The 22656-nt window shown below is 44.1% G+C and overlaps 2 protein-coding genes across 4 annotated transcripts in view; one reads left to right on the top strand and one right to left on the bottom strand.

The window, feature by feature from the left end:
* The window catches only part of RNF121 (ring finger protein 121), an 85888-nt gene extending 83921 nt beyond the window's left edge, over window positions 1-1967 (bottom strand). For both annotated transcript variants that reach the window (XM_087433385.1, XM_087433386.1), the window contains exon 1: window positions 1895-1967. In XM_087433385.1, the coding sequence (XP_087289511.1) occupies window positions 1895-1957 (63 nt within the window). In that variant the 5' untranslated portion in view covers window positions 1958-1967. The remainder of the gene's footprint in view (window positions 1-1894) is intronic.
* Window positions 1968-2364: 397 nt separating this feature from the next.
* XNDC1N (XRCC1 N-terminal domain containing 1, N-terminal like) lies at window positions 2365-22431 on the top strand. Of its 2 annotated transcripts, none has more exons than XM_087433377.1 (10): window positions 2365-2568; window positions 7051-7226; window positions 9292-9433; window positions 10264-10419; window positions 11524-11702; window positions 15459-15544; window positions 15787-15959; window positions 17776-17848; window positions 19595-19722; window positions 20447-22431. In XM_087433377.1, the coding sequence occupies exons 2-10, from the start codon at window positions 7182-7184 to the stop codon at window positions 20680-20682; spliced, it is 1218 nt and encodes a 405-aa protein (XP_087289503.1). In that variant the 5' UTR covers window positions 2365-2568; window positions 7051-7181; the 3' UTR covers window positions 20683-22431. The 2 variants fall into 2 exon arrangements, with proteins under 2 accessions (XP_087289503.1, XP_087289502.1); XM_087433376.1 differs by having other exon boundaries at window positions 2366-2651.
* Window positions 22432-22656: the final 225 nt, after the last annotated feature.

Raw genomic sequence — 22656 nt, 5'->3', positions numbered from 1 at the left:
CAGACAACGGATTATATTCTTTCTCAGTAAATGAAACAAGTAACAGAAGTTTCTGGGATGAACGCTAGTGATTACATATAAAGTTGACCTCTAAGCATGACACTCTGGAAATATATTATGCTACTAGAAGCTCTTAAGTTCTTAAAACAATCAGGGAAGAAAAGCTAAGAAAGAAAAGTCAAAAACGTCTTACATCAAAACTTAAAGTTCTTTTCTCCTCTGCCAAAACTTTTGCTCTTTATCTCAATGAACCCTGACACATGTAACTGAAATTAGGCTCCCTCAAAGGAGAGCCCATTACTAAAAACCACATATAATAACTTCAATACAGTATTTACCTTTTTCAAGGTGCTTTCAAATACATCTCCTTGAACCAGAGCCAAGTGTAATCACAGAAACTTAAAGCTGGAAGGGGCCTTGGAGATCATTTCCATAACCACCCCACCTCACCAACAATGGTATCCAAATACCTCTCGTCTCTAGTAATTGGCAGGTAGAGGTCTAAAATGCTTCTTTAAAAATCCCCCCCTTGCTCTGACCACCTGTCAGTTCCTCAGTCTCCTCTCCCCACCTCAATGATCCCAATCAGGTAAATCAAATCCTCCAAGCCATCCCATCACCAAGCAACAGTCTTTGCTTCTCAAGTTCCACTTCTATTCCCTTTCTCTGAGCCTCATCCCCAATCCTCCCCACCCACCCCCCGCCCCCCACCTCCCGCAACACACAGCCTCTAAGATTCTGATCCCTCAGAGATCCCATTGGTTCCATCTGTGACAATCAATCCCCTTCCTCCTATTCCTCCTGGCTGTCCATATGCTGCCAAGCACCTCTAGCTATGAATGTACCTGGCCTCAGAATCTTTTCCCTTCACTTTCTCACCTTCTCTCCCTCTCTCAGCGCTGTCCCTTCATTCCCTTCAAACTCAATGTCTCTTTCCCCCTAGTGATTCCCTCAAGAACCAATAGTAATTGAACACACCAGTTGTTAAATGCCTATTAGATAGGTAAAGGGGGCATACAGCCTCAAGGAGCTCATCCTCAAAGAACTCATAAGTCTAGAAAGAAAGCGAGATAAATAGTCATTCATCCTTTAGGACTCAGCTCCTCTGAGAAGGCTTCCCTAGCCCAAACTGAACTGGTTCCCTCTTCTCAGCGCCACCATTATACCCCTGATGAAATGACTAGTCTTCTTGTGTGTCTCCCACCACTAGAGTGTGGGCTCTTCCAGGGGAGGGCCCCTTGTTGTCCCTAGCACTTAGCCCAGGACTCGGCACAAAGGTGATGATACTTAATGTTTGTTAAATGAGTGAATGGATGAATTCCGGTATGCAATCATTCATTCATCCACTCGTTTTTTCGTTCGTTGACCAAACTTTACTGAGCACACTATGTACAAAGTTCTAGAATTTAAGGATAAATAATAAAGTAACTCCTACATAAAAATAACTCAAAGCTCTAATACTAGGTTAGCTCTCTTCCCCGGTCCACGTCCGCAACCCCCACTCCAAACCTGGACAGAGTCCTTTCCCACAGTTAAAGCCCGGCCTCCCCTCGCAGAAGTCCACGCCTCTCAACTCAAGCTACCTCTCAGCCCTTTAGTCTTACCCTAGGACCCCCCAGCTAACAATCTCATATCTTAACACCCCCACTTCTCTGGCTTCTTTCCCTGCCCTCCATCTCCACCCTGGAGCTTACCTCAAGTCTTCTACGCCCATGACCGCCTCGCAGACCCGGAGTCCAGGGTTCCTCTGATATCCCTCTCCGCGCACCCGCCCGCCAGTTGACTCCTTCCCTCTGAGGATTCCGTCTCTCCGAGGACCCCCACTCCCGATACCTCCCCTCCCCTCTCTTCAGTTTCCGCCTATCTCCTCTCCTCGACTCGCAACTCTTCTTACCTCTTCCAGCTCCCGTTCCCCGACTGCACCTCCTCCAACCTCCACCTCCACCACAGCCGCCATCTTCACAGCTCTCCCCCTCCCCCAGACCCCGCTCGAGCCAGCTGCTTCCGCCGCTCAAGTGCTCCCAGCCAATTGGAGGCGCGGGCTCCAGCACAGGGGGCGGGGCACCAAGACAGGCGGAGACCTGACAGGAACTAAGAGACCATCTACCTGCTACCCACTTAAAGGTCAAGGAGGGACGGTTCCCATGCACTTCCAAGCTTCGGCGGGGGAAGATTCTTGGAAAATGAGAAATTTGGCTCGTATTATTTTCAGTGCAAATATTTCAACAATTCTCCCCTTTAGAGAGCCAAAGAGAAGTGTCCCTAAACCGTCAACTTTCGCGACGTTCCCTCACTCTGGGCTCCAAGGAATAAGGCGTGGAGGCTAAGGACTACGTTTCCCAGAAAGCATTGAATCTGACCCGGAAGTTTAAATTCCGTTCTGCCGACAGGAGATTTGTACTGCGTGAAAATATACATAAAACACACGAATGTATTTTACCGGCCATTGCACGTGCCTTCTTGCCTCGGTGGGAGTCATTTTTCACAAACAGCGGCTTCTTGAGGGCCCAGAACGAATTCCCGGGCTTCGGAAGGCGGAAAAGTGGTGCTTCGGGTCAGAAGGCGGAGGTCAGAGGGCTGAATTGGCGGGAGAATGAGTTTGTGGTCCACGATCTGAGGCGGCGGCGGCTCTTCGAGGTCCATTGTCCCGGGTGAGGGGCGTTGGGGGTTGTCGATGAGGAGGGGAGTGCCGACAGGGAGAAGGGGTGGACATCAAGGAGGTGGACAGAACAGCGCGTTCCGAGGAGCCGTGGAAGTACCGCGCGGCTTAGGCTCCCGAGGCTGCGAGCTGAAGAGCCTTGCGGGACCTCCACGGCCCCCAAACGGCTTCTTAGGCTCTCACGCCTCAGGATCCACTTCACACATCTTGGTACTCTTTCCTACGCCACATCCTGCTTTCCCAGCTCCTACTTGTCCCCTTCCTATACACCTTATTCACTGTGCTGCACCCCACCTTAGAGCTTCAGAACTCATTTCCAACACCCTGTTATTTGTGCCCGGACCCGACACCTTGCAAGCCTGTGGCCCCTGTGGCTCACACGGCCCCTGGGCGTCCCGGCTGCATCTATCGGGTGAGTAGGGGTAGGATGACCTGTGAGCTCACAGAGTACTAGAATGCCAGTGAACTTCATTTGAGAGCCAACAGGAAGTTACCGGGTAATATTTACACCGTCTATAGGCATCTCATTTACTTAAAATGGGAATTATTTTTATTATGTGAAACTTAATACAAAGAATATTATAAACACTGTATACCCCTAACCCCAAATTGACTGTTGACATCATAATCTGTTTTCTTCCTCATTTTTTAAAAAGATAAAATAATACAGATAAAAGTTGAACTTCTGTGTCTTCTGCTCTCAGACCCATTACCCTTTCATCCTCCCCAGAAGCAACTATTATCATGACTAGCAGTACATTCTCTCAGTCCATTGAGAAAAAATTGTGTGTTCACAAGCAATATTAAGTATTGTATTGTTTCATTTTGTTTTTTGATGAACATAAGTGCTATTTTCTATGTATCGTTCTATAGCTTATTCTTTCACTCTATTATTTTTTAGGACTGTCCATGTTTATGTATATTTACATTTAATTCATTCCTTTTAACTGTTATATAGTATTCCATTGCATTACATATAACATTCATTTATCCATTCTTCAACTAATGGACATTAGAATTTTATGGCTTTTGCTATTAGAAACCTTGTATGTGTCTTATTGCGCACATGTGAGTCCCTCTAGAGCTGTGCTGTTCCAATAAGTCAACTACTAGCCACCTGTGGCTATTCTTGAACTGTAGCTAGTCAGAATTAAGATGTGCTGGAAGTGTTTATGAGAAGGCCAATTTCCCCATATTATTGCCAATCCTTTATATTGTAGACTTTTAAATGTTTTCCAGTCTTAGAGGAAGAAGTATTTGCAATTTCCTTCTTACTAGCGGTGCTGAGGATTTTTTTATATGGATTTTTGGTCGTTCAGATTTCATCTTATGTGAACTGTATGTTTATATCTTCTCTCCAGTTTTCTATTGGACTGCTTGCCCTTTTCTTACTGATTTGTAGTATTTAAAAATATATATTTGAATACTATCCAAGTTTACTTGTGTTGCAAATATCTTCTTTCAGTCAGTCATTTGTATTTTAACCTTGTTTGTGTCACCGTAAAGTATTTTTCATGTTTCCGTCTTTGCTCCATTTAATTTTTAAAATATGTTATGAGGTAGGGATCTACTTTTATTTTTCTTCACATTGTGAACCAGTTTTCTGAACACCATTTATCACTTCATCTTTTTCCTGACAGATCATGATTCTGTTCTATCTTACAATCAACTTGACAGTTTGTAAATTCCCATTTATATGAGTCTGTTTCTGGAATCTGTTTGCTCGTTTCTTTTTTTTTTAATTTTATTTATTTATTTTTTCCCCCAAAGCCCCAGTAGATAGTTGTATGTCATAGTTGCACATCCTTCTAGTTGCTGTATGTGGGATGCAGCCTCAGCATGGCCGGAGAAGCGGTACGTCGGTGCGCGCCCGGGATCCAAACTCCGGGCCGCCAGCAGCGGAGCGCATGCACTTAACCGCTAAGCCACCGGGCCGGCCCAGTTTGCTCATTTCTATAGACAGTATGTTTCAATTACTGTGCCTTTGTAATTTTTTTCAAAGACGTTGAGCCTCACCTCTTTGGTCTATCTTTTTAGAATTATCTTATCAATTTGTGGCTGTTTGTTGGTTAATGAGTTTGTCATGTTTGCCAGCAACTTCTGCTGAAATGCTGATCGGAATTATACTGACTTAATGAACTGCTCTTTTCGGTGGCTATTTATTTATGCCTACTGTGTTTCAGCATCTCTGTGAGATGTGGGAGATGATGAACATGACAAAAACCCATATCCTCAAAGAGCTCACTTCTTAGTGGGGAGACACACAGGGTAAACAAGCCATTGCCAAAAACAAGAACAACAGCATAGGCAAGATAAAGGACGTCGGAAAGCACTTAATCCTTGGAGAACTATAAGCAATTTGATAAATGGTGATCTTCATGAAAAAGATTGCATATGTCTTATTCAGCACTGTGTATCTAGCACCTAATACAGTGTCTAGTAGATACCAGGTACCTACTAGAAATATTTAAAATATTACCTACATGAAATATCCAAGATTGATGGCTTTGGGGTCCCCAAGCCTAACGTGTAGTTTTGGAGCTGGCTAAGTCAGACACCTGTGTTAGTGATGAGAGATGGTGGAGTTTTCATATCAAATCACAAATGTATACTGGGATTTTCTCCAAAACAGAGACTATATCATATTTATTTTTGTATCTCCAATATCTAGCAGAGAGTAGGAAAAATTGTTGAATGTTTAATGAGTTCCTTTGGTGGGAATGATGAGCTCTAATTAACCTGGAGTCCGAGAGAGGTGACTCAGGATTCGTCCTGCATTCTTCTCTCCTTGAAGCCTTGGCACCAAATTGCATGTGACCTGTGAGGAATGCGGGACCTTTAGTTGGTGTTCACTAAACGTTTGTTACTGCTGTCGCAGCAGTCTACCCCACTCCAGGCACTCCATGACTGCTGGCCCTTTGGTGCTCAGTTTCTATGGTCGTTCCTTCAGCAGACATTTGCTAATCAGGAATTATATCCTTCTCCCTCTCACATTGATGATACAGAAATGAATCAGACATGAAGCCTGTCCTCCAAGAGCTTACGATTGGTCAAGGGACATAAGACATGTACCCAAATAATTGTAATACATAATTGAGAGGATAAAGCCATCACCTTGAGCTGGTTGAGCAGAGGGGAGGTGACATTTGAGCATCAAAGATGCATTAGATTTGACAAGTGGGAGAGGGAAAGAGCATTCCAAGCAGATGTAACAGCATGAGCAAAGTCTTAGAAGTAGGAAAAAATTTTGGTGGGAGGGAGGCAAGAAGACCATTATGGCCAAGAGTATATTAGGGGTCATGGACTCATTTTGAGGGCCCAGGTGGATAAGAAACATGAGTAAAAAGGGCAGGGTATAAATATTTGGAGAGAGATCCCACCTAAAGACGTTCAGACAACTTTAAAACACCTTTGGCCAAAGAATTGAAGCGAGTTGAAGCGAGGTGATGGATGCATGAGAGTTCATTATACTAATATGTATGTTTTTGCACATATTTAAAATTTTCCATAAAAAGTCCAACAAAAGACAAAGTACAAATACCCATATGAACTTTTAAGATTAAATAAATAAACAAAACAATGATAGTCAGATAAAACACCTCCTCTGATGAAGGAAATGGTAGGAGATGAAGCAGGAAATGTAGAAATCTACATTGTAGATGCTTTCAGGGGCCAAGCTGAGTTAATATTTATTAAGTACCTACCATGTAGCAAGAAATTTGCATACATCAGCAAGCCATTGAAGATTTCTAATAGAGGAGAAACTTAATGAAAAGCTAATTTGGGAAGATTCATTGTATGGAAAGAAAAAAAGCAAAAGAGACTTGTGACACATATTTAGTTAAACATTTATTGCTGGGGCCGGCCCCGTGGCTTAGCGGTTAAGTGCGTGCACTCAGCTGCTGACGGCCCAGGTTCAGATCCCAGGCGCGCACCGAGGCACTGCTTCTCCGGCCACGCTGAGGCCGCCTCCCACATACAGCAACTAGAAGGATGTGCAGCTATGACATACAACTATCTACTGGGGCTTTGAGGGGAAAAAATAAATAAAATTATAAAAAAAAAAAAAAAAACATTTATTGCACATCTTTATGTGCTAGGCTCTAGGGATATAGAGATGAATGATTTAAGGCACAATTCGTGCCCTGGGGAGCACACCTACATATAAATCCAACATTAAGATATTAATGTATTATTTCGTACTTGCTGCTCTGTTGCTCTGTGGTTGCGTTCCAGTTGTTTCACGTTTGTTGTAATCTCATCAGCTGGTCCACATCTGCTCCCTGCCCACCACCCAACCAAGCCCATCATGGTCATCACTGCTGCAAATAACTCCTGTTCCCAGAGAAACCACCATGGCTAGTTTGTTTTCCTTTTGTTCTCTTCTTCAGGAGTACCATGAGGATTCCTTCTCTTCTGGAAGCTCACGGGACCAAAACATAGGCAGTGCCAAGGTGGCGATAGAAGCAGTCTCAGGAGAAAGCATTTTTGCCTTGTACTTGGGACGGCTGCTGGGCCTTCCATGGCTCCTGTGAAGATTAGCCACGTGGTATCATTTTCGTCTCAGGTATATTAATTAACAGGCATGATTTTTTTCTTGGTGACTGAAAGGAGTAAAAGAAATAGGAGACTTGGCTCCACTTTCAGGAAACTCCCAATCTAATAGAAGAGACATTGTTCCTTCTCTGGGAGCCCAAAGTCAAAGGGGGGAAACACAGCTCTTGCCCTCAGGTTGTTCCCAGAGCAATGCAGGATGCATAAAAGAAGTAATCCCAGGAATTAAAAATAAAGAAGGAAGCAACTTCAAGATTTCACCCTTAGTTTAGAGGGAGCTGGCAAAGCTATAGGCCCAAAGACTGTACCAGGGTCCCCAGAAGGGCAATTTAATCACTCCGTCATTGAGAGCAGGCCAGGACACTCAAGGTCATCCCTGACCTGTGAGGATATCACCACCACTATCAAAGGTGATCTCAGCCTCCTCCCTAAAAGTCCACTTTCAGGAAATCCTGATTATCCTGATTAGAGCCCTGGGCCCAGGACTGATCTAATGTGGTGATTCTTAGGGACTCCCCGCCCTTTCTTCTGCTGTCATTTTTCTATCCATTTATCCCTTCTCCCCTCTCGTCCCCTTCTGTTATCCTAGTCTTTCTCAAGGGGTGCTGTTGGCATTTTGGGTGGGATAAGTCAGCATTTTATAGCAGTATCATTTGCATGGTAGGATATCCAGGGCCTCCAGACCCTAATGACAATATTGCTTCCTTGTCATTATGATAGTCAAAAACATCCCACACATTTCAGAAAGATCCTTAGAGAGTCTTTAGGAACTACTGTATGGACTCCTATTCTAAATGAAATAAAATAAACATTACCCTTATCCTCCTTACCTACATGGTCAACCTAAACAGTTTTCTTCATAGATTCAGCCTTATAAAATGTTTGAGAACATTAGCTACCTTCTGATATTGTGGTTTTCAACTGTACTCTGTGGGGACCCACTTCTAGAATTTGAAGGGAGGGGGAACAAATATGTCCCTAGGCCCCCCTACCTGTGCTTTAACCAGAGCTCTACTTTTTTTTTTTTTTTTTTTTTTTTGGTGAGGAAGATCAGCCCTGAGCTAATGTCCATGCCAATCCTCCTATTTTTGCTGAGGAAGACTGGCCCTGAGCTAACATCTATTGCCAATCCTCCTCCTTTTTCTCCCCGAAGCCGCAGTAGATAGTTGTATGTCATAGTTGCACATCCTTCTAGTTGCTGTATGTGGGACGCCGCCTCAGCATGGCGGGACAAGCGGTGCGTCGGTGCGCACCCGGGATCCGAACCTGGGCCACCAGCAGCAGAGCGCGAGCACTTAACCGCTAAGCCACGAGGCCGGCCCCCAGAGCTCTACTTTTATTTGTTGAAAAAATACATACGCTTTAGTGTAAGATTTCAGTTAAAAGGCAGGGTTTTATTGCTAAAACAAAAAACAAGATTGAAAACCACACGTCTAATCTCCCCTCCTTTACTTATGGCTGGAGAAATTTAGATCCATAGAGAGAAAGAAGGTTGCTCAAGGCCGTTCCGCCAAAATGTATCTGACTTTGGGTTAGAACTGAGAATTTCTCTCTCACTATCACTATTGTTGCCTTTGAACAAATCACTTTATTTCTAACCATCAGTTGTAAACTTAGAATAAAAATCTTTGCCTTTCTTATCTCATAGAGTTACTTTGAGGATAAATAAATGTCTGTGAAAGCACCTTATGAATGAAAAGAAATGGTATAGTGTGGTTGAGAGCTCTGGCTTCAGAACCTGGGAGTTCTGACTTTGGTTGGTTATTTGTCCTTGTGCAAGTTTCTGAACCTAAGCTTCGGTTTATTGGTCTGTTACCCAAGAAGCGATAATAGTAACCACCTAAAGTTGTTATGAGGATTAAATGAGGTGGTCTGGTAAATGAAGGAGAGGTAAATGGCATCTATAAATCCCTTGGCAGGTGATAGCTGTATTCCTGTGGACTCCTGTCTAGTGCCTTTTCCATCGTATTAGGATGCCTGGGAAGGTTTGGGAGTGTAGGGATCCCTCATTCCTGGGCAGCCTTTTTTCTCTTGGGCTCAGTGAGGTTCCTGATTTTCTCCTCATCTCTCTGACTTAGGATCCCAAGTATCCTGTGGAGAACTTGCTGAACCCAGACAGTCAGAGGGGACCTTGGCTCAGCTGCCCCCAGGACAAGAGTGGGCAACTGAAAGTGGAACTCCAGCTGGAGAGGGCAGTGCCCATTGGCTACATCGATGTGGGTGAGTGAGTTCTCTGGGGCCCGGTAACCACTGCGGTAGAACACAGGAGGAACATTCCCCTCCACTTGCTCCACGAAAATGTCTCAATTCAGTCTGGCTGAGCAGCCTTCATGGAATAAACCCTACCTGGTGTGCAGGGGAGATGGGGCGCTTGCCTTTGGGGCAGGTCTGTGGTGTTGGCAAACTCTAAGGGTTCCATTCACATAGAGTACAATGTGAATGGCACTCCTTGAATTATGCAACATACCTGCTCTGCTTTGATCTGAGTAGTCTGGGTGAAGCCTTAGGACATTAACATAATTATAAATGTCAACAAATAGAATCTGTATATACCTCTAATCATCAGTGTCAAGAGGATGTTGGGGGATGAACTGTGCAGGCCTATCCAGGAAGGCACCATAGGAATTTATGTGTTGAGAAGGTTGGCCTAAGAATTCTCTGGAATAGAGAGCTGGCAAAAACCACTGGTCTCAGCTCTTTCAGGACAGAGAGATGTCAGGCTCCCTAGCAAGGATTTAAGAAAGACAGAGTTTAGCACTGCCTCACAGAGCCAGAAGACAGGGAACTAGCAAGTCTCTTTAGTCAGGGGAAGGTTTCTGGCTGGGAGGAACACAGCGAACCTTCACACTGTCGTTGAGCAGGCTGAGGTCTCATCCCACTTCAGTGATTGGCTCATTGGGGGATTCCATATGTTGCTTCACCTTTCTGGGCTTTCAACTAGCTCTAGAATGGAAGAGCATCCTCTTCCCACCTGACTCCCTTGTCTGCAGTCAGGGGAAGAGCCCCTGTCACCCCATCACCTTATCCTTCTCTCAACCATTTGTCCCCAGGTAACTGTGGCTGTGCTTTCCTGCAAATTGACGTGGGCCGTTCTTCCTGGTCCCTGGACAGACCTTTCATCACCTTGCTCCCTGCAACCATGCTAATGTCCCTAGCTGATTCAAAGCAGGGGAAAAACCGCTCAGGGGTCCGCATGTTTAAAGATGGTAAGGAGGACAAAAACAGAAATGGGGGAGAGACTGAGAGGTTATGAGAAAGAGAGGCTGTAAGTGCTCTCCGGTGTATATTGTGGGAGGGAGCCTGTGCAGGGGCTTGGTTCTATCTGTTGGGGAGATAGGGTAGTTAATGAGCGAACAACTATGTGGTATGTTTGTGTGTGAGTTCTCCGGGATGAGAATACTTGATGGTTGGGATATTTATGAGCTATGATTTATATTTATACACAACATGTGATTCACTGGAGCCTGATGTAGAATCCATATTTGTGATTAGTGTGTTTTTGTTTGTATAAATGTATATAAATGTAAGTGTAGGATAAATGTTTATGTAAGTGATGGAAGGCTATCTGATGGTTATAGTTATGTAGCATATAGTGTTTCCTGAGTTCTGTTCTATGCAAATCTGTGTTCACCAGACACTGCAGAAGAAACATAAGATCTGATTCCCGGCTTCTAAAGACTTACAGTCTAGTAAGGATTTGGCTGTGTTTAAATTGGAGGTGTTCATAATGTTGTGAAGGAAGAGCAATATGGGAGGGGCATACAAGGTGGAGGAGATGAGGTGCTGACTAGATAGTGCTGGGAACTGAAGGTGAGTAGGGTTTGTAGTATTGGTATGTGGTACTGTGAGTGGGTGTGTAGGGCATGTGGAGGTGTAAGGGAGGTTGCAGTCTCATGGTCCAGGAAGGATAGATGTAGCTCAGCTAATCCATTGGGCAAGTGGTCACCCCAGGCCCCAACACTACAGATACCTCCTGTGAAAATGAGACGTTGATAAGGTCCCTGGAGAGGTGTAGAATGAGGATGTACTCAGGCTGGTAACTGTGTGGAACCGTGACAGAGGAGCAATGGTGAGCAGGCAAGGCCCTGGGTCTGAGAGGGCCCTGACTGGCCTGCGTGGCACTGCCAACTCTTGAGCACCAAAGCCTGAGGGGCCAGTTAACTGATGACCTCCATTCTTCCTTTTGTTGGAGTTTACTCTATGTAGTCCCTATCTTTTCTTTCCTCTCCTCGGTATTAACCTTCTCTTCCTTTTTCCCTCCCACTCATGCATTTTCTTTCCCCCTCATTGTCTTTCTAATTTTCCTTAAGATGATTTCCTGGCTCCAGCCTCAGGTGAGCCATGGGATCGGCTTCGCCTGACCTGTTCCCAACCCTTCACACGTCATCAGCCCTTTGGCCTGGCCTTCCTGCGGGTGTGTTCCTCTCTGGACTCCTTAGATGACCCTGCGGTGGGTCCCTCAACCCCTGTGAGCTCTGGGCTGAGCCAGGTATGTATGATGGTGGAACAAGGACTTAATATTTCCCCACCCTTTTCAGTTTCTGGTTAGGAAGCTGGTGCTTGATTGAGAGAGAGACACACAGACACACACATACATTCAAATACAGACATAAATGGGCTTGCTACCCTTTCTTAGAGGTAGGAGTGAATGCCTCTCCTTCCCTTTCACATGTGGAAGATTCTAGTGAGTGAGCCTTCAATAGAGTGCACAAAGCTGTTGGACCATTTGTTCCTTAGCCATAATGAAATTCTTTTTGGCTTCAAACTTAATCTCATACTTTATTTCTAGATTCTTGGGGGCTATAGCTTTCATCAGACTTTTCCTTCTAGCACCTGAAAGTCCCAGGGCTCACTTACAGTACCTCTGTCATTGTTGTTGTTCTCTGACCCTACTGCCTAGCAAAGCCAGTTATATTCTTAGATATGTGCTCTACAATTTCATTTGTTCCCCTGCTGTCTGTCCTTGTACAACACACATACGTCTAAGAGAAGATGTATAGGTTTCTGGCTATGTATAGGTATCTGCTCAATTTACCTCCCCTTTTCTCAGCCAGTTTTCTGGTTACTTTTTCTTCCTGTCTGTTCTGACTCCTCCAGCTTTCTAGGTACTGGTGTCTCCAGTTATCTTTCCAAGCCAGTACCCTCCACCATAATTCACTCACAAACAAATAGGAAAATATAATTACACAAAGCTAGAGTCATAGAATTCTAGAGATGAAAAAATACTGAGAAATCACCAAGCCCCAACTACTTCATTTTATATCTCAGATAGAGAAACTTACATATTCAAATTCACATGGTGAGTCAGAGCGAGCAGGGACTAGAAATCAGGTCTCCTGTCACTACACCACAGTCCTTACTATGCAGACAGTACATTTTTAGAAGCTTCAAACATTTGAAATAGCCAAAGAATTTCAGTTCCCAGGGGTGAATCTCACAGGTGTCACTCCTGTTGAGGTTACCGAGACAAAGAAGTGACTGGGCATCGGGAAGAGAAAATAGAGTTAGAGCAGACAATGGAGGAGTAGACGCTTTTGTAGTACAGCCTTGGGAGGGATGCAGAGAGCTGAGCCGAAGTAAAGATTGGTCTGAGATTTACCCTTCCATTGTGGGAAGGGCTAAAAAATACAAAAGGACTAGTGGAGGCAGCTCAGTGTGCTCTGCCAAGTTCTGATATTGCAGTTCCGGGAGCTGACCTGAACGGAGCTAGAGTTCTGTGGCCCTGGCTATTCAATCACCTGGAAGCTCTGTGAGATTGGGGACCTGTTTGTCTTGTTCCATAATACATTCCTGGCAGCTAGAACAGTGCCTAGACAAAGTAGGCTTTTAGTGTAAATGTTCATTATATAAATGACCTTTCAGCAGTGAGTTGTGGATAGGGTCACCATAAAATTTATCATCCAAAAAGACACTTTAAGAGCAAAAAAGAGTGCTCTTAATAATTATACCAAGACAACAGACATAAAGCAGGACTATCCCAGGCAATCCAGGACATATGGTCTCCCTAACTGTAGGATAAATAAGGGCTTCCTAGAGTCTTTTCCATTTTGGCCATCTAAATTACTCTGCTCCTTTAGGACCATGGTGGGATTGAGGAGGGAGTCAGCAACTCCAGAGCCATAATGTCAGAAAGGCATTGAACATCAATAACAGAGTGAAATACACATGCAGCTACCTCAATGAAACCACAGGGAAAGGAGACCCTGAAACATTTCTACAAGAGAGGGTTGGTACATGGAAATGAATTGATGGCCCACAATTTAATAATTTTTTTTATTGCAGTAACACTGGTTTATAACGTTATATAAATTTCAGGTGTACATCACTGTATTTCAATTTCTATATAGATTATATCCTGTTCACCACCCAAAGACTAGTTACAATCCATCACTACACACATGTACCTAATCATCCCTTTCGCCCTCCTCCCTCCCCTCTTCCCCTCTGTTAACCAGCAATCCAATCTCTGTCTCTGTGTAATTGTTTCTTGTTTCAATTTTATAATTTAAGATGACTAAAATGTCATAGGCTTTTTTTTGTAATGTGTCATTCTAATGGTATATCATAATGAAAGCAAAACATAAAGGCTTTTCACCGTATGAAATAGGGTCTTTTATGATCACCGATTTCCCAGTAAGGAAACAGAAACAGAGAGAAATTAAGGAGGGGAAGGGGAGGCATTCCAGGTCACACTGCTAAATAAGTCTTGGAGTGGATTTGAACCCAGGCCGCCTGACTCCACTTAGCCTGTGCTCAGGAGCTCGGTTCCTAGTGACTAATCTCATTTAGAGTTAGGGTTAAGTAAACCATCTCTACACACCCATCTAGTTACCCTTTCTAATAGATTCACTCTAAAATTTATGAGACAAGGTAAAGAAAAAATAAAAACCCTGGAAAATTAAAGAAAATATTTCAAAATTAATGCTAGATCCAAGAAGAGATTGTAATAGCAATTAGAAAATATTAAACAGTGAATGAGAGTGAAAATACTACTTCTCAAACTTGCAGAATGAGGCCAAAGTCATGCTTTAGAAGAAAGATATTTCCCTTTAAAAGAATCTAATAAAAGAACCAGAGCTGAAAATTAAAGACAAATTTTTAAAAATTTTTTTAAATTCAAGGGAAAAAAGGAAATTTGGAAAAATAGAAAAGGAAATAGCTACAGATGAATCAACACAGATAACTTGAATTTTGACAAAGAATTAAGAAACTGTAGCATACCACATAAATAAGATCTATGTAGAAATCATCTGTTTCAAGATTATTGCACATAGGCATTTCTGGAGTTAGAAGTATAGGGGTTTATAAAATGCCTGTGATAATTAGATATAGCGGCTGATGCTAGAGAGAGATGTGATATCTATATACACAAATATACACATACATATTCTCTTTTTACAGATAGCTAGAAATAGTGGCTAAAATTGGTAAGTTTTTAGTTGCATGTGACCAAAATTGTTCACAAAATAAATCATGCTGGAAATTAAACAATGTTATTAAATAATATTTAGAAGGGAAAATTGACAAAAATTTCCCAAAATACTTCAAAATGGAATTATTTGTAATTATAAAGAAATATATATGGGGGCCGGCCGTGTGGCATAGTGGTTAAGTTCACGCATTCTGCTTCAGCAGCCCAGAGTTCATGGGTTCGGATCCCAGGCACGGACCTACACACCACTCGTCAAGCCACGCTGTGGCAGTGTCCCATGTACAAACTAGAGAAAGATTGGCACAGATGTTAGCTCAGGGACAATCTTCCTCAAATAAAAAGAGGAAGATTGGCAGTAGATGTTAGCTTAGGCCAATCTTCCTCACCAAAAAAAAAAAAGAAGAAGAAATATATGTGTATGATTTGTTTCTCTCACACAGGTGTATAAAGAGAGAGGAATGATTTGAGTTTTTTACCTACATGAATCAATTTTATATATGTACAAATATGCTTTCAAAAGTTTGCACATGGTATCAGTCCCATAGTCCTGTCTTTCCTGTGTATTCTTTTATCCCAGGGGCTTTCAGAATCATGACAGAACCCTTAGCATTGAGGAACTAAGTATGCAGAATCACAGAACCTCACATCCCAGAGCTGGAAGACAATGTGCACACAGGCGCCACGCCCAAGTTATAGCCACGTTTGTTCACTCATTAACTAAGCGCAATTCCTCAGGTTTGGGAGTATCCCTGACACTAGGTGGCAGTGTCCTCTAGCAGTGTATTTCATATTTCTCCATTTTCTTCTCCTCAGGGCTCGTCTGATGCTCAGGAATCTGATCCTAGCCCCTGGCTGGCTAATCCTTCCATCCGGAGGACATTCTTCCCAGATCCCCAAATGTACGTGCTGCCAAAGTGGAGGTCTCCCAGCCACTTCTCAGTTCTTTCTCCTGGAAGAGAAAGGCTACCAAGTCACTCACAGGCACACAAGCCCAGCCTCGGTTCCCTCAATTAATCACATATGCTAAGCCTAACCCCATCTGTGTATAAGACTGCCTTTCTTGGTTAGATGCCATTGACTTGGGTGAGCAGAATGGAGCTTCTCTTCTGAGTGAAACCAAGTACTCTCTGTTTCGTTGCAGGAGCACCAAGGAAATTTCAGAGCTTAGGAATATCCTAAAGCAGCTGCAGCCAGGGACTCTGGGGCGATCAGCCTGCATGGTGCTTTCAGCTGCCCGTAGGGCGCCCCCAGCCAGTGTGGCAAGCCCAAAGAACAGCCACGCAGAACCAGGTCCCCGTCATCCAGACAGCGCAGGTGAGGCCCCATGACCTACCTTTGGCTCCTTACTCTCCCTAACGCTGTCCTGCTTCCCTGAATCCACCACTCCTGTACAAGGATGGCTCACAAATGAGACTGCGTGTGGGAGAAAAGACAGTTGTCAGTGTCCTGTTACCAGAAGAGAAATCAAATATTGTATAGTAATTGAAAGAGCACTGGCTTAGGAATCAGGAATCTCTCTCTCTTTGGGCCTCAATTCCCTCATCTTCAAAGTGAAGGAATTAAATCAAATCATATTTAGGCCTATTGCAGTATTAATGTTCTGTGATCATCTCAGAATGACTATTAAGTCACGGTGGTGGTGTGTGGAGCTTACTGGAAAAATAAAATAGGGGAATAGTGTGGATTTATCGCAGAGGAAGAAAGGATTAAACATTTTGGAGTTCCTACTTTGCACAGGACGTTGCTAGGCACTTTCACTAACTTTATCTATTTAATGTCCACAACAGACTTATGAAGTAGATACTGTTATACTCATTTTACCAAAGAATCTGAGGTTCAGAGAAGCTAAATATTGTGAGTCACACAGCTGCTAAGTGGCAGAGCCAGGATCTGAACCCCAGAGCACTTGTTCTTTTTACTATTCTAGATAGCAAGAGAGAGAAAACAAGTAGAGTTCTCATTGAAACCCTTGCTTTCTCTCATTGCTTCATTGGGAAAATTTTTAAAAAGGAAATAGTTTATCTGTCATTTCAAAGAACTGAACAAATTAGTGAAATAATGAGGATATCATTTCATTGCAGAAATAGGGTACATTGGTTGTCTATTGTTGTGTAACAAGTTACCCCAAAACTTAGTGGCTTAAAACAATATTTATTATCTCACAGTTTCTCCTGATTAGGAATCCAGGTGTGGCTAACTGGGTCCCCTGGCTCTGAATCTGTCACAAGCCTGCAGTCATCTCAGCCATAAAGGATCTGTTCCCTAGCTCACTCACATGGTTGTGGGTAGGATTCAGTTCTTCGTGGCTTCCCTTAGTTTCTTTGCCATGAGAGCCTCTCCACAGAGCATCTCACAATATGGCAGCTTGCTTCATCAGAGTGAGCAAGCTAGAGGGCAAGAGAGAGAGTGCTAGCAAGAAGTGTGTCTTTTGTAACCTAATCATGGAAGTAACATCCCATCACTTTTGCCATATTCTATTCATTAGCAGCAAGTTACTAGGTCCTGCCCACACTCAAGTGGAGGCATGAATACCAGGAGGCAGGAATCAGTGGGAGTCATTTCAGAAGCTGCTTACCACCTAAGGAAGGATGTAGTTTATTTTAAGAGACCAAGAATGAGAAGGGAATTAATCTTTTTTTGGACACTCTACAGGCTGGGCAGTGGAGCTGTGAAAGTACTTTAAAATATATTAAATGCTATACAAAGTGTTTTATAAGTTCTGAATAGCTAGACAAGTTTTTGTTGCTGTTTTTTGTTACCACTCATTTGACAGATATTTATTGAACATCTGTATGTGCGAGGCTCTGTGCTAAGTGCCGAAGATACCACAGGAAATAAAAGAGCAATGCTCCTACCCTAATGGAGAGACGTGTGTCTCTGTCACACAAGGAAGTCTAAAACGTAAAACTGTGATAAGTACTTCAAAGGCAAAGCATAATAGGATGACAAGGTTTAGATTAGAGAATCCAGGGAAAGTGCATCACAGGAACCAGCATTTCATCTAAGACTTAAAGAGTAAGAAAGAATTAACCAGGCAAAGAGGATAGAAAGAATATTCTTAAAAGAAAGAACATCATGTATGCAGGCCCTTTTGTTAATGAGCTGGATTTAATGAGCATTTCTAACACAGAGTCCAGACCAGAGGAGCAAACCTCAGAGAACCGCGTGGGCAGGACGAAGAGACGGAAAGTGCAAGCCCGCAGGTGAGTAGGTCAACCTGAAAGACCCAGATCACCTCCCCAGACCTTACTGCCCTTCTCTAGCTGTCCTTCCCCCACTCGTATTTCAGTTAGGTCAGAGCATACCCTTGTGTCTGGGTCTTGATCTCATGTCTGGCCCTAGAGGGTGGTGGAGAAAAGATGTCCTTGTCCACGTGTTGTCAGACTTGGAGCCAGGCAAGCAGGTAGCCCCCTACTGAACCAGCATCTGAAGGTGAGTACACTGTATCTCATGGACTTCATTAAAATTTAAATCTTTTCCTGCATCAAAGGACACTGTCAAGAAGATAAAAAGACAACTCACAGAATATGTGAGAAAATATTTGCATATCATATATTTGATAAGGCACTTGTATCTAGACTATATAAGGAACCCTTACAACTCAATAAAAAGATAGCCTAATTTTTAAAATGGACAAAGGATCTGAATAGAGTTTTCTCCAAAGAAGATACACAAATGGCCAATAAGGACATGAAAAGATGCTCAACATCATTATCCATCAGAGAAATGCAAATCAAAACCACAATGATCACTTCACACCCACTGGGATGGCTATAATCAAAAAGACACTTTGGGGCTGGCCCCATGGCATAGTGGTTAAGTGCATGTGCTCCGCTGCTGGCAGCCCGGGTTCAGATCCCAGGCACGCACCAACACACTGCTTGTCAGGCCATGCTGTGGCGGTGTCCCACATCAAGTGGAAGAAGATGGGCACAGATGTTAGCTCAGGGCCAGTCTTCCTCCGCAAAGAAAGAGGAGAATTGGCATGGATGTTAGCTCAGGGCTGATCTCCCACACAAAAAATTTTAAAAAAATAAAAATAAATAAATAAATAAGACACTTATTGGCAAAGTATTGCAAAGGTGTGGAGAAATTGGAACTCTGATACAGTGCTGGTGAGAAGGTAAAATGGTGCAGTCTCCTTGGTAAACAATTTGGCAGTTCCTCAAGAAGCTAAACCTAGAGTTACCATACCCAGCAATTCCACTCGTAGGAATATACCCGCAAAGAATTGATAACAGGTGTTCACACAAAAATGTATAGATGAATGCTCGTAGCAGCATTATTCACGATAGCCAAAAAGTAGAATTAACCCAAATGTTCATTAACTGATGAATAGATAAACAAAATATGATGTATCTATACAATGGAATATTTTCAGCCACAAAAAAGGAACTATTGATACATGCTACAACATGGATGAACCTTGAAAACATACTAAGTAAAAGAAGTCTGTCACAAAAGACTGCATATTATATAATTGCATTTATATGAAATGTCTAGAATAGACAAATCCATAGAGATGGAAAGTAGATTAGTGATTATCATCACAGGGTCTGTGACGATAGAGGAATGGGGAGTAACTACTAATGGGTTCAGGATTTCTTTTTGGGGTGATAAAAATGTTCTGGAATTAGATAGTTGTAGTGGTTACACAACTTTGTGAACATCCTAAAACCATTAAATAGTATACTTTAAAGGGATGAATTTTATGGGATGTGCACTATATCTCAATAAAAAACCTGAAGGCAGTAATAAAAGCTCTGTTCTCAGATGTTCAAAAGTTAAATGACTTCCCTCAAGTCTGATACATTCAGTGGGAAAACCAGGCCTCCAACCCAGGGCTCCTGGCTCCACATCAACTACTCTACATTCTTTTCACCCTAATCCAAGGCTCCTTCAGCCCTTATGGCCTCTTGCTAATGGCTTGTCTTTATTCTTTCTCACAGGCCTTTATCCAACTCAAACTCTCAGCCAAACAGGAGGGGGATAGCAAAGGCAGGGCAAAGAGAACACCACCGACCCCAGGCCCAAAGCAGCGGGGCCCAGGACAATGGACAGTGCCCCATTTGTGCAGGTAAGCTGCTTGCACACAAGGGGTTGTCGTGTGACCTCTAGGCATCCCTTGAGGGAGGAATAGGAGATCTGGGAGTGCTGCCAGGAAACATTTGAACTTGGACTCCTAGCCTCTGTCATCTCTGTGGTTACATACAAGTCTATATTGAGCATCTGCTCACACTGTGTTGGCCAAGCTGAGGAAGGGACATGGGCCCTGTCCTCAGGAGAAACATGGAACAAAACAATATAAAACGCTATCAGAGAGGGACTAGAATTTCCTTCGTAACTCTCCTCCATGTCCAAATTCTACTTACTCTCTAAGTCTCTGTTCACATGGTGAACATAGACTTGTTTGCTAAGTCTTCTTTGAGCTTCTCAGATAGTCTCTCCCACTGAGCTCCTGCAGCATTCCCTGATTCCGTTGGGCTTAGCGCTTCAAAGTCACCTTCTGCTTTGTATCATAGTTACTTGTGGTCAAAGCTTCTTTCCCCCTAGACTCTACAGTCCATAAGGACAGGCCTGGCTTTACATCCCTCAGCTCCTGGCACAGTGTCAGGCCCATAGTGAACACCTGATAAATGTTTGGTAGCTTCATGACTGGTTAGTGTCTCTCAGGTGTAAAATCTTCAACTGTAATAAATTTCCTACAAAAACAGCTGCATTTTGACAGCAAAATATTGCTTGGGGTGGCCTCCTGCCTGGGAGCAGGCCCAGTTTTGCTTACCTCCTTCTCTCCCCCTTAGGCTTCTTCAGCATTGAGATTCTTCTCCAGCACGCTGCCACTTGTGGAGAGACCTCCCCACCTCACTCAGCCTCTCCCTCCTCATCACCATCCTCATCGCAGTCTGTACTGTGGGTGTCCTCCCCGGAGAGCTCACCACCCACTTCCTGGGTCCAGTGTCCTATCTGCCAGTTGCAGTTCTCAGCAGGAGAAGTAGAAGAACATGCCAGCATGTGTGGGGAGGTCCCTCAGTCATGAGACATGAGGCCCTTTGGTTTTGGCCCCCTCTGCCCATCTATGACTAAAACTGGGGAGTGGATCTCTTGACAGCTGAGAAGAGCTGATGAGGCCAGGCTGACCCCTCTCCTTCCCTCCACTCATTTTCCCTCAGGACTCTGCCTGAGGGCACCTCTGGGCCCAGCCTGCTCCCCACTCCCAGTTGTCAAGGATCCTGTCACCATGGCACCCTATTCTCGCAAGGACAGCTCCATCCTTTTCCCCTTTGGAACTTCTGGGGTAGAATTGGTGATCTCTCTAGGGCTTTGGGACACAATCCCGAATGCCTTCCCCTTGATGAGTGATGTGTATCCTCATGCCCATTTTCCTGGAAAGAAAACTGAGTCCTGGTGTAAAGAAAAGCACTGCCTGACAGATAAGATCCTGTGGTGTACTGGGAAGGCGAGAGTGATTTTTGAGCGTGAGACTGACCTCCAGTGTCCCATGAACTTAACTCTCCTTATCCTCTGTGGGTTCCCTCCCTTGGTATAATCAGGTAACAGTCTTGCTGTATGACTTTAAGTAAATTATTTATCTTGGGCCCAGAATTAACCCTCAGTACAGAGAGAAAATCCCTCTCACAAAGCTATTATAGGGATCAGATGGAAGTTCTAGGCTTGGCTGTGGAACCTTGGGTAAACCCCAGTCCCCATCTGTACAAAGAGGCAGTTGAACCAGAGGGTCTGTAAGGTCCCCTCCACTATGATGTTCTAAATTCTCTTCCCACCTTCTTTGAGCAACTATGTCCTCTCTCCTGTTTCCCAGAAGATTTCATTGTGTGGCACTAACACCAGTTCCCCCGGTCTCCAGGGTACAGGGCAGAAGGGGAGCAGCTGGTCCTGGCAAAGAGAGGGCCCAGGGCGGGGTTTTGAGTGGGTAGGAAAGAGGAAGCTGGGCACAGTCAGGGGAGCAGACAGAGCAGGAGTTCAGTCCTTCAGTCCCTGCCAGCATAGGTGCGTGCAGCCATGGACCCCCTCACGGTAAGAGGCCTTCTGCTCCCCTACCTTACCCCATCCTGGTCCCACTTCTAGCCATGATTAAAACAACAGATTGACCCAGAGGGGTGGCAGGGACATCCTAGCTGCCATGCAGGTGGTGGACATCACCATGTGGGTGGGAGAAGAGCCCTGGGAGCCCTGAGCCTGGGCCCAGAAGAGAAGAACAGTGAGGATGGGGCTGGGCCTGGTAGAAGAGAGGGACAAGGTGGCACCGAGGGGGAGAAATGCCACCCAAGAGGAGAAGCCAAAGCCAGGTGGGTTGGTGGAGGAAGAGCCTGTTGGGTTCCTTCTAGAAGGCCTGGACAGAGCTGAGGGGCTTGGGAAAAGCCCAGTTCAAAGACCCTCCTGTGTGGACAAGTCTGGACCTGTCCTTCGGAGGCTCTGGGACTTCCAGAGGGATGAGCAGCTGGGAGATGAAGTCAACAAGATGGGAGCTGGGTCCTGGACAGACCGTGTGTGCCTGCTTGTGGGGTTAGGCTCCCAGTGCAGCCCCATCCACCTGTTTAACCTACCCTTTCTCAAGGTCCCACATTTGGCCCTACTGTGTGTGGGGGTTCCTGTAAGGATGGAAGTTGTGCTAAGTTAGAAGGGGCCCCAAATCAGACCCAGTCCTGGCATTTTCCTAACCTGAGAATCCACACAATAAAATGGTGACTAAGAAAATTTTTGTCATCTTCAAGAGATTTAAAGATCCTATGCTGCTGGTTTAAGATGGAAGATGTGGCCATAAACTAAGGAATGCAGGGAGTACAGCTCTAGAAATTAGAAAAAGCTTCTCCCCTAGAGCCACCCTGCCCTGCCAACGCCTAGACAGGGCAATCAGGCCCAATGATACTGATTTCTGAATTCTGACCTCTAGAACCATAAAAGAATAAATTTGCCAGGTTTTAAACCACTAAGTTTGAAAAAAAGAAAAAGAAAGATGCGTTTTTCAACCAAGACCAGTTTTCTAAATATT

This window comes from Ceratotherium simum, chromosome 7, assembly GCF_057802395.1.
Source record: "Ceratotherium simum simum isolate JZ-2026a chromosome 7, ASM5780239v1, whole genome shotgun sequence".
NCBI classification, from domain to species: Eukaryota; Metazoa; Chordata; class Mammalia; order Perissodactyla; family Rhinocerotidae; genus Ceratotherium; species Ceratotherium simum.
This window is presented reverse-complemented; position numbering and strand designations above follow the sequence as displayed.